Below are 17,500 nucleotides of genomic sequence, written 5' to 3' on the forward strand. Positions count from 1 at the left end.
TTTAAAAATTACAAAAACAAACTGCTCTACTCACAGGCCTTAATCCGTAATTAACAACAGCCGCCGATAAGAACACGTTCCCTGGTTTAGTTTTGAGCTCGGTCACAATATAGCACACGATGGTTCGAAAAGAAATACTAAAGAACACTCAAGCAAGTGTACATGTCAGCACAATGGTCAGGGAAGTGGGAAAAATGTGCTTTCACTCACCTCCAAACACAAGATCATCAATAGTAGCGAGCATCATGCAAGTTTGTCTAATGACATCACACATCAAAACATGCGCTTTCATTGGTCCCTAGTAAATCTCCAGGGAACCTTACATTACACTACGTAGCCTTAAATTACACTTTTCATAGCATGATTGAGAATTTTTCTGCCTGCTGCAATACTTCGGGGCTACGGGTCAGTAGCTCATGAGGCAAAGCCGAATAGGCTATGGACCCGTGGCCCTTGAGGGCGAAGGGTCTAATTGTTTTAGTATCACTCAACTAGTCGGACAGAAAAGGCAAAAGTTTGTAAATGCAAGTTGAAGAAATATTTATTTGGCCGGAATAAAACGAAAGAAAGCGTCACACTTTTTGCTACTCGAGGACTATTACTATAACAGTCATCTAGTAGCCAATCAAAATGCAGGATTTGCATTAGTCCACTAGTTGGGTGATATTAATAGTGATTAGCTGTCTACATGTACAAAGTTTACAATAGAGGGTGCCTTGAAAGGGACCAGTGGAAGACCAAAGAAGGAAAAATAAATTTCACTTTTCACTTTTTCCTAGTCTGATCACTGTTTTTGTTTTCAGCTGGGATCTTACATGTACACCCATTCCTGTACAACATTAGTTTTAAATAAATTTCAATTCAGCTTCAGAGACTTGATTAAAAAACAAAACATGAAAACGTAAAAAGAACAAAACTGTTCTTTAATATTATTAATACTAAACTAATATTACAAGTCGCATTAGTGCAAGATGACCACTCTCGCTAACCCTAAGCTCTCTGCTAACTCTGCTTCCCAAGCTCAATAAGTATTCTCTGTTATCTTAAAACATGCAATTTTACCAGGTTTGAATGATCTTCATTGCAATTCCAGTTCATAATGCCTTTCATGTACTGCGTAACTGGCATTTTCACACTATTGTTCTGAAAAACAAAATATACACATGTCAAAGCTATTTGGTTGAATTTTTTTGCCATTAATTTTGTAGCATTATCCATACTTAGACATACATGTGTACAAGAACAATTGAGTATGTTTGCTATCATCCTATATATTCTTTTTACAGCTGACTAGCTAGTACGACATTTTTGAAATTTGACATTTGACCCTGGCATGGCAATCATCACATAGGACTTTAAGTTTCTTAAATGAATTACCTTTTCATATTAAGTTTTTTAGTGAGTGACAAGAGTTCCCCTTCAGCAATCAACCTTATTTCTTAATAGACTCATTTCCTGATATTTCATACATACCAGTCTGGTAGTGGATAATGTTTTGCTTGCCTTTTTCCTGGTCATATTTACAAGTGTCTTGAAAGTTAAGCCTTCACCACAAATACAGTGATTTACGGGTCGTAAGAAAAACTAAATGTATTCAAATGTAGCTTTGAAACTTACAGTTAAGTTTAAAAAATTCACTTACATTTTTAGAGTGACTTTTACATGACCTTGAAAAATGCAAACCATTTAATTTACTTATTGAAAAAAAAACAAGCACCAATTTTCATGGGCTTAGCAAACTCAAATGCAAACAATGTCATCTCTTTCTTGAAAATGATTGGGGTTTTTCTTTTTTATGTCATTTGAAATGTAGTAATGTGATTGGGCAATCAAACTGTCTAGTCAGCCCATAATAGGAGTTTCCTTGGCGGCAATAAGGAGAAGCTTTGTTTTAATCTTTCCAAACATTGGTATGTGAAACAAATCGTGAACACTTTTTCAAGATCATACGAAAGTCGCTCTAATAACAAAATAAATAAGAAGCAGCTGAATGATTGACAGATTCCATAAGAATTTTTAAAAGCGATCAATCAGCTGCTCTAGATTAGCTTATTGGTCTTCTGGCAAACACCTTACATTTAATTTAATGCATATGGAAACTAAGTGATGCTGATAAAAATTAATGATATCCAATTTTCGACAAGTATTAATCAGGTTTTCAAAATGTGAAAATAATGTAATTTACCACAAGTTTAGTGTATAGGAAAGATATCTGTTTACACACGTTGCTTTTATTTCTCAAATGTGCCAACCACAGGAACAAAAGACCCTTTGTTTTGACAGCAAATGAGGCTCTGGTTGACACATTAATGACAATAGGTAACGTAAAAGGTTGGTTACGTAAACGATATCTTCCCTATTCGTATGATGCGTAGGATCGACCTGACAAAGCACCTTTAAATTCCAGTATTTTAATGTATGTGTTAATATGCTCGAAACTCATATTCAACAAGTGAAGCAACTGCTTCAGTTTGATGAGAAAAGTTCGGTATGTTTACGAAAAACCATCAATTTTTAATAGCCTTACCTTCGAATTCTCTAAAGCCGAAATTACAGTTTGTGAAGCTGACTCCGTCGATTGGTCGCCAGAAGGAGTTAGAGACTCCGCGTGCTTGAATTCCGCTGATAGCTCTAGCTCTTCAGATAGTCGCCTTTGCGGTAGAACGTCGAAATTCAGCAAAATTATCAAAACTACAACTAAAGATCCAACAAATATATAAACTCCGCATCTCCATGAGGCCATGGTTTCAAAACATCATGACCCCTCCCTCCACAAAATTTGGCACTTTTCGTCACTAGTGTCCAATCTTTCTCAGAGCTTCGAAGAAAACAAAGATGGCGACCTCCTCTGCTCTTTCGAAATGTAAGAGAAAATGTTTATTTGACACACGTTATCACTTTTCAGGCGGACCGGGTGGTTGTCGTATGCGTACCGTGCTGAAGAAGCTGTCTTACCCTGTGATGTGTCTCTATCGACGTTATTCAATAAAAGTCTCGTTTCCATGGACCCAAAACGATACAGGTGACCTATTTTTCTTGATGATTTCTTGATTATATAAAAGGGCCTTCAGAATTAAGAGCTTTCAAAAGTTTTCATTTGATTTGATTTGATTTGATTTACGTTAATTTTTTTATTTCAGTTGTCCCCAATTGGTGCCCCAGTGGTAGACTAGACATTTAAATATTAAAAGTTCCTTTCCTTATTTTCCTTATCACTAGGAAGTGCGTTTTTAAAAACACATTTTCTCATTTTAGGGGCAGTGGTGTCAGATCACTCTCCCTTCCCCAAACACCAACAGACATTCCACCCCCTTTTGAAGGAAAATAGGGAGTAGGGGAAGTCTGCGGATATCCCCCAAAATTTTTTTTGCATATTTAGTTTTTCTCAAGTGGCATTTCCTGCATTTTGATGTCATTTTTTGTGGTATTCTGTAAGGTCTTTGATCTTACCAATGCTTGTCCGCCATTTGTCTGGGCTGCTAAATGGAGTAAGACTGCCATCCTTTCGTGTCTGCACAAGATGGGGTGTTCAGTGGAGAGACTGGGCAAGACATTATAGCACAAGAAAGTGTTATAAGTAACGTTTTACACATGTACTTAAGATAGGCAATGCAGTTTTTTCCTTGTTTTTAGAATTTCATGATAAATCGGGAGAATCTGATAAAAATCGGGAGAGTGGGAGGCAACACATAAAATCAGAAAACTCCCGATCAAATCATGAGGGTTGGAATGTCTGCACCAATGTGTCGCAGGTTCAATTCCCAGACTTGGCGTCATATGTGGGTTGAGTTTGTTGGTTCTCTATTCTGCTTGCAAAGGTTGTTATCCGGGTAGTCCAGTTTTCTCTCCTCAAAAGTCAACAGTGAGATTTGATTAGTGTTAATTTTAGTTAAAATGCAGTAACTACAGGAAATATAAAATTTCATATAATTGTAATTTTTCTGAAATTAGAAGAGATACTATAACAGGCTCAACTCCTTTCACTAGTAAATAAACATGGTAAGCATGTCAAGACTATGTCGAGATGGTCCATGTGCTGTACAACAAAAGATGGTTTTATCAATAAATTAAAATAACTTTGTAATTGTTTGGAAAATGAATTATTGATAGTGGAACAGTGGTTACAGTACTAAGAACAATCAACAATAATAATTATGGCTTTGTACAAATTCCTGATCTTGTAATAATTCCAATATTATTGTAGACTGTGCATGTATCTTCATGATATGGTTGTGTAACTAAAGATTCATTGAAACATTACACTATGTTTTACCGATTTAAATTTACCAGATATTTATCCCAAAGACCCCATGCTTCACAGGATGTGTGGAGCTAGGCTGCTGTACAACAAAATGAAGATGATTCCTGAGTAAGCGGTGTCTACAAATTCACTTAGTTTTGTATTGTTGCATAGTGTACATGTGTATGTTATGGTTATTTTTTTTTTTAAACCAGTGTAATTTTGAATTTCCAATGTTTCAGATTAATGATAACAAATATTAGACAAAGAAAAATCAAAATTGAACTGGTTTGAGAAATTTAATTTCAAACCAAGACAAAAATTGAACCAGAACATAGGGCTGTATACAGTAGCTGGTGCACGAAAAGTGTGGCATATTCTAATTCACCTGTAATCAGAATGCTACATATCAACAATTTTATTTATCATTGCTTGATTTTAATACCTACACTGTACATGTACAATGTGTTACCTTACATGCACTCTGTATCTTTTTGTTGAGCAGCCATTTAGATCCAAGGGAATTCCTTAAAAGTGTGAAGGTGAATATAATTATTTTAAAGAATTTTTTTAATATTGCAACAGTTGCAAAGCTCTGGTATTTTTTGTAATGCCATTATTTCTTGCAGGTCTTATCAGGACTCTTATTCTCATTACTCAATCCAGGACATGTGCACTTCTGAATCTGAAAAAATGTAGATCAGGAAGAATTACAATAACTGTACATAAACAAAAGTGATATTAATAATACAATTTATTTAAAGAAGGCGGCATGGAATAGTTGAGGTATTCTAATAAACTTGTGGCCCTCTATTAGTAGATCTTGGTCCATTTCAATTTCAATTTAGCTTGTTGTTATTGTTTGTTTGTTTTTCAATATTATTTTGATAATTTACTAGTGTCGTTCCAAGTGGAAGTGCCAACTAGTTGTTTACAACAATACAAGCTAGCCTTTGAGTTGTACAACCGCCGGAAATAGGTCTGCGTTCGCAGGCTAGTTTTCTCATTGCTGGCTTTAATATTTTGCTTCTTTTCTGTTCATTTTAGGACTGTGTCTTCATTGTGAGTGGATTGATCTCTCAAATGGATCCTAAAAATGAACTAAGTGATTTATTGGGTAATAAAATAACTTGAAGCAGATTCTTGTTAATGATGTTGAGTCCTTGTTTTTTTCAAAACCTCCAGTGATCCATACAGTGTACCTGTAAAATTAAGCCATTTTTAAAACCAACGTACTGCAAAGCTGTTCTTTTAGCATTTCCTTAAATTATGTGCCAGGGAATTTATAGGATCCAGCTCATTAAGGCATTGCAGCATCCCTGGCCTGCCATATTTCTTCCCACAATGAACAAAAACGCCATTTACCGTTTGCAAATATCTTCATTAGTTCCGGAGATATTTAAGTTTGAAGAATGGGTAAAATATGCAAATGAGATGACTGATGACATCATACAGTCAACTCAATATTATATTGAGTATATAAATAGAGCTACCTTGGCCAATTTACAGTGCAGACCATTGAAACTTGGTAGTCTAATAGTTCTACAGGAAACACACCTGTGGCTATAAAAAATTCTGTTCCCATGGCAACTTGCTCATTACCAGTCCCCACCCACTTGATTTCAATATGTTAGTGATTTCAGCTTGAAAAATGTTAAGCAAGGCCACAAACTGGAGCTAACATATTTATATTATTTATTTAGATATCTCTTTTCATCATATTTGTACAAAATTTGGTTGAGTGTATGACATCATCACTCGGCTAATTTGCATATTTTAAAAACTCGAAAAGATATATTTGAAAAAAGTAAACAGCATTTTTCTTCTCATGCAGACTACTTGGTTATATATCAAAATGGATTAGATAGGAAAGATGCAATTTTCGTCATAGTACCACTTTAATAAGATAATTTTATTTGCATGAGGCCAAGCCTTCACATAACTTGCATATTTATTCACTTCAGTAACAATAGTAATAATAATAATAATTAGTAGTAGTAGTACTATACAACTACTACTGAATGCATCTGATATACTGAATCTGATAAGACAGAATTCGAAAATAAATTGTTATTGTGCCTAGAACAACAAGGAAAGTCCTCAAATGGAACAAAATGATTGCATAATTATTATATTAGTTCCACGAACCCACTGACTCCTGAACTCAGGCGTTTCATTGGAAGCTCATCACTGGCGGTATGCCACTGTCTGTTTGCGAAAAATTTGCCCCTCTCTGCCCGCTGCTCTGCCTTGATTTTTACTCAAACCCTTGTAAAAGACAGGGTGTTGATTAGCCCAGGCATCTACTTCAAAAGTTATTGAACCCCTGGAACTGCCCCCCCATTGACAAGTAAAATCGTCTAGCGTCAGACAGAGTAATGTAAACATCTACGAACAAAGTGATATGTGAAATAGATTGAAATGTGGATATGAAATCAAGTGAAGCTATGATCCTCACAGTTATGAATGTAATATTTTATGTTTGCAATTATTATTGCTTAGAGAAGCCTAGTAAAAAATTAAGGACTTTGACAGGGTTTGAACCCGTGAGCTTGCGATGCTGGTTTGACGCTCTAACCAACTGAGCTATAAAGCCACTGATGTTGGGAGCTGCATGGTCATTATTTTGTGGGTTTAAGTGTTCCCGTCATGAATGAATCAATGAACCAAATGATAATTATATGAAATGAATCATGAAGATCACGCCACTATTTAGTCATGCACTGATCATGTGCTGTTGTATCTGGCACAGGAAAAGGCACAGAATACATTTGAATATGATTAGGGGCACATGACCAACATGATCAACGAATCACAGTGCTTGTTTTATTGCGTGTTTCTAGGTATATACAGTCATGTAATTACACATAATTTATTTGATATTTTTATATAATGATAAAAATTAATGTTTCAAGGATAAAATTATTTTGTGCATTATTATACGCATAATTTTCGTGAAATTCCAGTCATAACATTCCTTACCTGAGCTCTTTGTTTTAGCCTGTGTTCTCGTGTAATGCCATGTGTGGAGGGAAATAAAAGTTCACTGTTCTCTTTGAATGAAAACCTGGGGTGGAATCAATTGTTAAAATCAAATTAAAAGTGCATTTTTTTGTTTACTTATTTACACTGTAGATGTCAGATTATACAAAGTTTTGAAAGAAGCATTTGCTACAATATCAGATAACAATCTTAACTTGCACTTGGTGAGTACCTATTAAAATACTACCAATGTTGTTCTTGTCTCTGTTGGGAGTATTAAAAATACGAGGATTTGTAGTTTTCCAGTGGTACCTCATGACGTCTAATGATACCTGTTTTGTAACATTCTTTTTGTTATCCTAATGCGCCAACTACTGGAACAAAAAATCTTTTGGTTTGGCAACCAACAAGGCTCTGGTTGGCACATCAATAACAATGGGTGACTTCAACGACATATCTTCCCTATTTTTATTATTACTTTTGATTGAATTCAGTTTATCATCTTTCGTTAGTAAGTATTACTGATTTTCTACATTATTTCATTTCTATTTAATAATAATTACTGCGTTGATTACTTCTAGGTAAATACTAGATTTTTGAACTTAGAGTCTCAACCAATAATTATTTAGTACAGCATGTTGGTAATATTGGGGTGTACCACCAGACACCAGATGGTGGCCTTTGAATTTGAAAATAGCTAAAACTGGGAAAGCTGTCAAAGGCCTGAGTCACACCATGGACTTTGCTGAGCTTGGTTTATGTGTCTAGGGCTGGAACTACTGTACATTGTGTACATGTAGTGCATACTCAGCTAATAAGTAATGTCCTCTCCTACTACACCAGCCCTGCAGCTACATGTAGGGGTGCAGGGCTGGCGTAGTGGTGAGAGCACTTGACTCCTACCAATGTGGCCAGGCTTCCATTCCCAGACTTGGCGTCATATGTGGGTTGAGTTTGTTGGTTCTCTACTCTGCTCCAAGCAGTTTTTCTGCAAGTACTCTAGTTTTCCCCTTTCCTCAAAAACAAAAAAATTTATTTGATTTGTGTTAATTTGTTGATTTCAGTTTGTAGTGTCCCCAATTAGTGCTCCAGCGTTAGATTAGGCTAGACACTTGTGTGTTGTGTGAGAGTTATTTGCCTTCCACTAGTAAATTAGAATGGGTAATCAAGTGGTGATGAGTGAAAGCCTTTTATAGGCAAGGGCAATTATTTGAAATTTCTTGTGAAATTATAGAGTAACGCTGAAATTTCGCACCAAGATTAAGGATTTATTTCTCACCCATGTTGTTGTTGTTGTTGTTGTTGTTATTATTATTATTATTATTATCATTATTATTATTACTATTATTATTATTTCATTCCATATTTGATCCCCTTGAGATGATTCGATTTTAATTGATTTGCAGGAAGCGTATCATTAGCAGTCAAGAGCATTTATGCTGCGCTGTAATTATATGGTGTTATATTCTTGAATTAAGTGATAATATTATGTTTTTAATTACTTGAGTTCTGTTACTCATGAATGTTTCAATTGATTTTTATGTATTTTAGGAGGTGTCAAATGTATCCAATCTGCACATCACAGGTACACTTGTCCATGTCATTATTTGGATAAAATTTCTTTGTTTGATATTTGGCTGAGAACTACAAGTGCATGTATCTAAGTTGTGGTGTCTACATTCTGTTATTACGTTGTACATTGGGCGGACCAACACTCAGTTTTTTTAGTCTAATACATATACTCCATTCACACCAACAAGACATATTAAATTAACCTGGGTTTAACAAAATGAAAATCAGTCACAGAGAAATGAAGGAATGGTTTTTACACGAGATTCAGGTGAGTTTCAACACATGCTTTGACATGTGCTAAATTTGTAGTCGACAAAAATCAGTATGCATGATTTAAAAAGAAAATACTTTGAAATCATGTTTAACTAAACATCTTCAAAACATGTTTAAGGTTTGGTGTGAATGGGGCATAAGAGTAACTGAAAAGATGGTGCTGCCTTTGTAATTGCATAGACTCTCCAGTCTCCTTGGACAGTGGCAATAAACTGTTACTGCACACCCTGTCTCATAACACTCAGTGATAACCCTCAGAGGAACATTATAATGTTAAACCTTTCCATAGCAGATTTATTTTAAAAATTCCACTATTACACCATTTTCTGGTATTTTGGCTTCTTCCTGCATTGACTGAGAATCATATCAATTGCATAATAAGGCATGTGCAAATGATGAAAAGCACACAGAGGATGCCATTTAAATGTCCTTTATCTGACAAGATGACATCAAGCTAAATTCTCAGGCTTTGTATCGTGTTGAAAACAATAATTTTCTTTGAAAACTTCCTGTTTCACTTGTATTTGCTCTGGTCTAAACTGGTCATACCATCTCATATTTTGTACGTTCTCTTGATCAAAATTAATTAATATGGTAAAATGGCATAATAGTGGAATAAAATTATTATAATATTTAATAAAAGTTCATATATATGTATTACCTTATTATTGTTACTCTTCATGGCAAGCAGAAGCAAGCAGAAGCTTGTTTAAAAACACGCTCAAACATAGAATTTCATGTAAATAGCTTCGTATATAATTTACATAATTATATGTAAATAGTACTTTTTAACTTCGTAGATACACGACCACATCAGCTCCGCTGTAATTTTTCTCGTGTTTAAATAAATGTTGTTGTTGTTGTTATTTTCTCTGCTTCTTCAGCTGTTCGTTATGCATTGGGTACATTTCCACTCAGCAGGGATTGTTACGTTATTGGCCTACTGGGGCAAAAGTTTTTTATCGAACCTACTGATGTGGAAAAGTATCGTGAAAATCAAAATGGTTAGTTATTTTTAAATCTAAAGGCGCGAAAATACGAGCAACATTTTTACCATCTTGTCATGCAACTTTTCATGCACATCTAACCACCCCCTATATGTCACCCAACGAGTGATTGCTGCAAGTTGGAAAACAATTTGTGCAAAAGTAGAATCCTGATCTACCTTTTTGCACACATTTTTCATTTGTTGCACATTTTACCAGCTCTTATGAAACTTGTCACGCAACATTTTGCCAAACAACATCAGACAATCTGTGATTGGTCATTGGTGAGGCACGTAGCTAGTCAGTCGACAAACGTGGCAGACTCTGTGGAAAAGTCCACCATTTCTGAAAAAGAGGTTACAGAGGACGGCGAGGTTGCACTGGAGAAAAAGTTGTCAGAAGTAAAAAAATTGGAGTTAATTGTGGATCTCCAGGCTCATCCATTCCTTTGGATCACAACAAGCTTGACTTATAAAACCCTTCGAACAAGGGAGAAAGCATTGGAGGAGCTAGGAGAAACATATACAGTGAAAAAAATACTCCAGAAGTAAATTAATATACAAAAGAGCCGCACACTTTTGCTGCAGATTGGCTATCTTGGCTGCAGACAACAACAACCAGTCAGTGGGCAGAATTATCCACGTTAGCAAAAACCTGCAACAATCATTTTTGTTGCGTGGCAAGTTGGGAAAGGTAGTGGTAGGATGTACAGCATCGTTCTACAATTTACATGGCATCAATGTTGTGCGACAATTTTGTCAAAAAATTTCACTCGTATTTCTGCTTAATATACAATGTATCTTGCCCCGTCTTGCAGTCAGCTTTCATCCTAGGGCATTAATTTTACAGTAACTGATATTTCATAGTGCAAAGGAGAGATTTAAAGCTTTTATTATAAGCTTTTATTAAGGCTTCAAAAAAGGAAAAAGACATTCATAAATAGCATCGTACATGTACCTTTCCCTTCAGGAAAAAGTGATATATTCATTGAAAATGTTATCAATAATATCTGTTACTAACAGGGGTAAATTTTTGCTATAAAAGGGCGTGAAATTTATATCCCTTAACTCCCTCAATAGTCTACAATACATACATGACCTGTAAACTTAAGACTAACAACTCTACCATAAACATACATTGAAAATTTTGTTATGCTGACATTGAAAGCAACCGTCAATCATTTCATGTTAAATCTACAGTGCCAACTATCAGAAAACACTAAACCAGAAGTAGTAACTGTTGCTTTCAAGAGAACAACCAGTGCTAAGTACATGCAAATACAAGAGCTGATAAGGGGACCACAACTGTCATTATTGACACACAAAACAAAATTTAACATGCTAGTCTGTATTACAAGCTCCTATAACACCCCTCTTCACATCAACCCTTGGGGAACTTATAAAACTGATACCTAAGGAAAACTACAACAAAGTTAATGGTTAACATTAAATTTATATAACTGACTCATGGAATATAGAAATGGGGACAAAAACATGGTAACATCCTTACACTCGTCCACAACTTTCTCAATATTTTTTTGTCACCTACTGGTAGGACAAATAATTCAAAGATGTTTCAGTGAGAATTACACAAAAAACTTGAAAGTACCAGTACCTTAACCTTGAAAAACCCCAGGAACACAATGTACATGTAACATGCAAAATGACACGTCCATGGAAGAGTTTTCTGTTAGTGCACAAGAGTCCTTTTAGTTAATGACCACAAGTTGTGATAATTGACATCAAAACCTTCTGGTCTAAAGCCTTCTTTAGATCTCATAATAATATGTTATAGATCCATGTTTTCTTTTTAAGGATTGTTTACTTTAGACTCGAGAATAGCTGAACGCTGGATTGAAAAATTCCAAATTGGAGTCAAGTTTGTGACCAAAGAGAAGTGAGTAACGTAGTACATCAATACCTTCATTAGAGCCCATAGCCTCCTGGGAGCAAAGACATGCAGCCACCATTTAATTTTTTTGACTCTTAACTTGAACTTGAAACTTGGTCTCTTGTTAATTCAGAGGTCTGTCAGGGCTTTGGTTTACAATGATGAATGATATGAAATGGCAAATGAGTCTGTTAGAATAGGCCTTATTCAAAACATGACTGTACATCTGGCACTTGACTGTCAGGCTGCAATAAATTTTTAGTGAAGGTATTTCTTTGCTAAACTTCACTTTCCTGCCAGCTTCTCAAGGACTGTGCGGTGTTTGATAACATGTCCCCTTTAACCTTTTCACTCCTGAGAGTGAGATTTTGCTCTGACACCACACAATTTTACTCGTCAGTGGGAGCTTCTTCGGGGATGAATGGGTTAAGTAACAATTAATGAGTCCTTAAGGGTCAGTGACATAAAAAGGGGAGAGCTGCAGGGAATATTTGCATGCCCAGGGGAGGGGCATGGACAACTGAGTGAGGGTAGTTATGATTACATATGTACTCCTCTCCCACCCCTGCAAGGCTTGTGAAACTAGAGAAGGAGGACCACAGATTCTCCTTTCATTTATTTATTTTTTAATTTAATTATATTATGTTAATCACTATCCTTTGGCAAAATTTGGGTGGCAGGGAAGGTAGAGCCTATGCCCCCTAGAGTAGTGGTGTCCCTAGGAGGACCCCCTAGAGTAGCAGTGTCTCTAGAGGCAACCCTACGTTAAAATGTAACATAGGGTGGACCAGAAGAGGGGTGCCCTTCTGATGGACGGAGAATAGGTCAGATGGTGAGTTGTACCATCTTGGAGTAAGCACTCCAGACCTATGGTCAAAGAGAGCTGTCCCACATACTGTGGGGTAAAGTGCAGCCCAGGGTGCACTTTCCTGCCCTGTAAATAGCCCTACGAGGTCCATGATCCTAGGGGACTTAAAGTGTTTGGAGTTGATGATGGAGACAACTGGCAGGTTGTTGCACCACCTACAAATATGTTTGCCTGACCAGGAAGGGCCCCAGAGGTAGCAGGCGATGTAAATTGCAAACAGTTCCTGTCAATCAATGCTGATACCCATGGTGGGTTAAGGAGGTGTAGAGGGAGCCAAGGAGCCTGAAACCATTCGCCATTGAGATAGCCACCATACCCATGGGACCCAGAGGCGTCCGTAAATAATTGCAGGTCAGGCAAGGAGAGAACATCACCCCATAAGAAAAGAGTAATACCTCCATTCCAATGGTTAAGGAAGGTCAACCACATTGAAATGTCTTTGCGGAATTCCCTGTTCAGTTTGATGTGCCAGCGAGAGATAAAACTGGGATAAAACTGAAAATTGGGAAAAGGGGGAGAAACGAATGGGCCGGCAGTGTGAGCGAGCGGTAACTCTTTCAGGAGATTGATGCTTATGATATGTGGATTTTGCTTAGCAGATATGAGGTTGGGGTATCCTTAGAAACCCGAGGACCCTGGGAACCAATTTTATAACTCTGGTAGAGGCCAGTGAGGACAGCATCAACGTATGCCCGGTCAGAGTGATCAGGCAGATGAAGGGCAAGTTGGGGAAGGTCAATAGGGGTGGGAGGGGACAGCTTAGAAAGGTATTCAATTGCGGCTTCAGGTGGAATGACTTGAGCGGCTAGTCTTTGACAGGGTGGGTCCAGAGCTGGAGGAGTCAGGTTGGTCCTTTCCTGGGTAGGCATCCAGGCTTGTTACACTGGTGAGTGTAGGGGCAGGGGGTGCGGGCGCAGGGAACCTCTTTTCCTACTTGTAGTTTAAGCTGGGAGTTAGCGGTAACGTGGTCTCGTAGTAGAGACGAAAAGGGAAGAAGGCTACTGCAAGGTCCACGTACTCACCGATTGTTATGGCTGCGATGCAGCTGTTGAAGAGATGGCTGGCGATAGAAGGGACTCTGTAGTTGGTATGCAGGAGGGCTGCGTCTTCCGGTGTGCCACGATTGAAATCTTGCTGAGAGGAGGACAGCGAGAATTCCACAGAGGACGGAATCTATTGTTGTCCGCCATTGCGGACCGGTGGGAGAGAGGGATCTGACAGCGCCAGATGAGCTCGATGGCGAGTTTCTCGCGGAGTTGAAGGTTGCCAGTTTTTGCTCCACGATAGAGGCAATCATGGAGGCCAACTGCTGATCCGGCATGATCGCTGGGCCGGTAGATGGGGATGTGGAGTCCCGAGAATCGTTCGCTTGAAGGCGAGCGATGGGCTGCTGCCGTGGCCCTGATTGCACCAGGTGGCTCTGGGACGAAAGTAAACGTAGTGTTTCGGTCGGCATTGGTGCGTACAGAGTCAGAGTTGGTACGGGCATTTGGCTGAGCCGTGGTAGCCTGAACCGTAGTGCGTTGGCTGCTTCGAGATTTACGTTGTTTCGGCATATGTGTACGTGGAGAAAACATGCAATCTAAAAGAGTGCAAGTCAAGGCACTTGCTTAGAGCAAAGCTGAAATGTGGCTGACTAATAGGGAGCTTAAGCAACGACAACGGCGACGGCAACGAGAACGTCATCTCAAAATATAAATTTTCGTTGTTTTAATCGCTTCATGACTATTTCAACGTTTTTAATATGACAAGGGTGTGGTATTTCCTCAAAGATGACACCAGTCGGAACGCCACTCCATTTTAGGGGAGAAAATGAAAATTCATCCTCAAGTGCTGACGTTCTTCATAAAACCAAAAACTTGGCTATTTCACGTTGTTGTTTTGCTGACGACGGCAACGAAATGGACAAAAGTGAAAAACGCACGTGCAGGGCGTGCAAAGCTATTGTTTTTACCCACTAAATATGCAAATTCCTGACGTTCTCGTTGCCGTCGCCGTTGTCGTTGCTTGAGCTCCCTAATGGTTTAGGGGGGCGGGGGGGCCGGGGCTTACATAAGGCGTGACAGGTGAGAATCGCGTGACGTTATGGAAAATTACTGGAAGGTTTGGCAACCGCTTCAACATTGTAAAAGTGAAAGTATTTTGAGCGAAACAATGAGCTATTGACTACTGGACAAGCCTTGATTGCAAGGGTAAGGAGGGTAGAGTATGCTAGGGACAAGTGAGAAAAACTAGTACTCCCTTAGGGCTCATTAACCCCAGTTAAGAGCTTAAATTTATAATAATTATTTATTAAAACTATTACAATAGTTCACTTTTTACTTTACACAGGTTCTACATTGCAAGAGGCGATGGCAGTGTAGTGCAAGGCTTGTCCCACTCAGTTCTGTCGCACCACACGTGGATGTTTGAATCTGAATTTAACAGGGAGAAGTGGATGTCACAACAGTATCCGCTTTCATGGAGAATTGCAGATATGGACCTATGCGTACACTATAGATTACCCCAATACAGATCACTTTTCTCCTTCTTCAGGAAACTTTGATGATTAGAAGCCTAGCATGTTTATGTTTCCCTTGTCGGAAGTACTCACTGTACTTTAGCTATGGGGATATTAGGATCTTTTGGGAGTAGTCAGGGTATGGCTTTAGTCTTGCATTGGGGTTCCTGTGTGGCCAGATAGTTGGAGTGTGAAGAATGATTCACAGGAAATTTCAACACTAATTCCATCCCAACAGTCAGTGTGTCCCTGGGTCTCTGAGTATGGGATGATTTGGGTCATGATGACTCAAGGCATCGGACCACTTTTTGATCCATGACGAGTTACTATAACAACAGGAACTTAATTGCATTTCAAAAATGTAGCATAGTTGTAAACAACGAACAGTACTTTTAACATACTTGCAAGCAAAAAGAACTGCACACAGGATTAATTATGTAAGCTTGGTTCATCAGTATTCTACGAGGTGTTTGGAAACTTCATCTTTGAACCTCTCCTGTTTATACAGACTTCTTTCACTGCTTCAGCTATTTGCTTCCTCCCTGGAATTTCTTTCTCATTTTCCTAATTATTAAATCATTGCAAGCAGACTTCTGAGCTGAAGACTAAAATAGATCTCAAATTTTATTGACTCAAAAGTGGAAATTGAGTCCAATAAAATTGGAGGTTATGAAGTGCTGTTGCTGTTTTCAGCATTTAACTGAGTACTGTGGAGCAGAGCAGTCACAAGTCCAAGTTTGTCGGACACAGGGTTCATACAACATTAAATATCGTGTGCAAACCCTGTGGTACCTGGGTGTGGACCGGTACATCGTAGTTAATCTTACACAAAGTCTACCTTTCTTATCAGCACTCAATAGTAGTCCAGTTCTTACCAGCCTTCCTATGCCGAGTGTTTGGTGTGCAAAGCGAAGTCATTGGAATAAGATGAACCCCTGGCCTACAGGTATGCATAAGGCAACCTCAAAGTGCATGCTATGCCATTATGATTCTTTTTGTGCTGTTTTGGAACCCAGAAAGTGTCTTTTCTGTTCACAATAGAGGTAATGGTAAAAAAGATTTGTCATTGTAATTTACGAGTCCTCACTCATATCACACACGCCATCTTTTGCCAAACTTGAATTTACACATTATGAGCACAAAACTTACTTGCCAGTCTGGCATGCGAAATTGGTTTTCACACCTGAAGATTAATATTTTGGACGCAAAGGTTTGAAACTCAAGGCCTACTGTGTGAGAGTTGGCAGTTTGGTTGGCTTCATCCGCTCTCCTTTCAAACAGCCTTTTCATTCCTCTTACCCCTTACCACTCTATTCTTTTTGCTCTTCTTTTTTTTTTTCAGCATTTAACTGAAACTCTAGTTTATCCCGATCCCCCTTTCACTCAAACGAAAAACAACTTCCACTCCTTGGTGAACAGTCAATTAATCTCAAATCTGTCAAGCCAATACAAGGTTATTGATAGAGGATTACGTGGTTTGAGCATCTAACGGTAACGGACATCAACCAGCTGGCTCAGTGAGCCTACAATAGCAGTGTCCGGGTATGAAGCAACAGGACGCTCACGAATGACCTGGATGCAGGTTGACACCCCAAGGGAACAGAACATCGTACAATACAATACAATACATACTTAATTGACCGCTCACCATAGGTGCTTGTCAGGGCCAATGAAACACAGTTAACGAAACGACGGAACAAAACAACAACAACTACAACTACTACAACATCGTAAGCTTCACACCACTCCAACACCTCCAAGCAGCTGGATTAAGTAACGAAAACAGGGATTCAGAAGACGTCAACGCGTAGAGGGAAACATAAGCAGAGCGCGCCATTCTAGCTTTTACATATTATCATGCCTATCTCGGGAGGAGGGTCAGACTTGACCAAATGAAGGCAAGGACTAAAGGTACTTTCCAACCCGATATCTGGAAGTGTCCTTGGAAGGGCCTTACAAAACGCGTTTGAATTACCCTCTTTGAGGATGGAATTCCTCCACAGCGCGGTTATTTCTAGCGCCGCTATTTTTCTTCGCCTTTTTGAGACACCAGAAAGCGTAAGAGCTAAGCAAATAATACAAATATAAAACTGTTATGAAATACATTGTTTCAAGGGTTATTTTTTATTGCACAAATTTGCACCGAGCTACGTTTGCATATAAGTTGATTGCGATTGATTCGCACGTGT

At 38.3% G+C, this 17,500-nt stretch overlaps 3 protein-coding genes across 3 annotated transcripts in view; 1 reads left to right on the top strand and 2 right to left on the bottom strand.

Annotated features, from left to right (window-relative positions):
* The window catches only part of LOC138046578 (uncharacterized), an 11,914-nt gene extending 9,145 nt beyond the window's left edge, over positions 1 to 2,769 (bottom strand). The window contains exons 1-2 of the mRNA XM_068893187.1: positions 2,528 to 2,769; positions 1,063 to 1,143 (exon numbers count right to left, since the gene is read on the bottom strand). Coding sequence (XP_068749288.1) covers positions 1,063 to 1,143; positions 2,528 to 2,743 — 297 coding nt within the window. The 5' untranslated portion in view covers positions 2,744 to 2,769. The remainder of the gene's footprint in view (positions 1 to 1,062; positions 1,144 to 2,527) is intronic.
* Positions 2,770 to 2,820: 51 nt separating this feature from the next.
* LOC138045976 (uncharacterized) overlaps positions 2,821 to 17,500 on the top strand; it is a 14,832-nt gene continuing 152 nt past the window's right edge. The window contains exons 1-9 of the mRNA XM_068892630.1: positions 2,821 to 3,022; positions 4,291 to 4,369; positions 4,746 to 4,782; positions 5,288 to 5,357; positions 7,376 to 7,446; positions 8,774 to 8,807; positions 9,952 to 10,071; positions 11,868 to 11,949; positions 15,143 to 17,500. The exon at positions 15,143 to 17,500 is cut by the window's right edge and continues 152 nt beyond it. Of these exons, the coding sequence (XP_068748731.1) occupies positions 2,836 to 3,022; positions 4,291 to 4,369; positions 4,746 to 4,782; positions 5,288 to 5,357; positions 7,376 to 7,446; positions 8,774 to 8,807; positions 9,952 to 10,071; positions 11,868 to 11,949; positions 15,143 to 15,356 (894 nt within the window). The 5' untranslated portion in view covers positions 2,821 to 2,835 and the 3' untranslated portion in view covers positions 15,357 to 17,500. The remainder of the gene's footprint in view (positions 3,023 to 4,290; positions 4,370 to 4,745; positions 4,783 to 5,287; positions 5,358 to 7,375; positions 7,447 to 8,773; positions 8,808 to 9,951; positions 10,072 to 11,867; positions 11,950 to 15,142) is intronic.
* The window catches only part of LOC138045973 (telomerase-binding protein EST1A-like), a 29,733-nt gene continuing 29,649 nt past the window's right edge, over positions 17,417 to 17,500 (bottom strand). Inside the window, exon 18 of the mRNA XM_068892627.1 lies at positions 17,417 to 17,500. This exon is cut by the window's right edge and continues 1,194 nt beyond it. The gene's annotated coding sequence lies outside the window, so the exon portion shown is untranslated.

The sequence above is a fragment of the Montipora capricornis genome, chromosome 4 (assembly GCF_036669925.1).
Source record: "Montipora capricornis isolate CH-2021 chromosome 4, ASM3666992v2, whole genome shotgun sequence".
NCBI lineage: Eukaryota > Metazoa > Cnidaria > Anthozoa > Scleractinia > Acroporidae > Montipora > Montipora capricornis.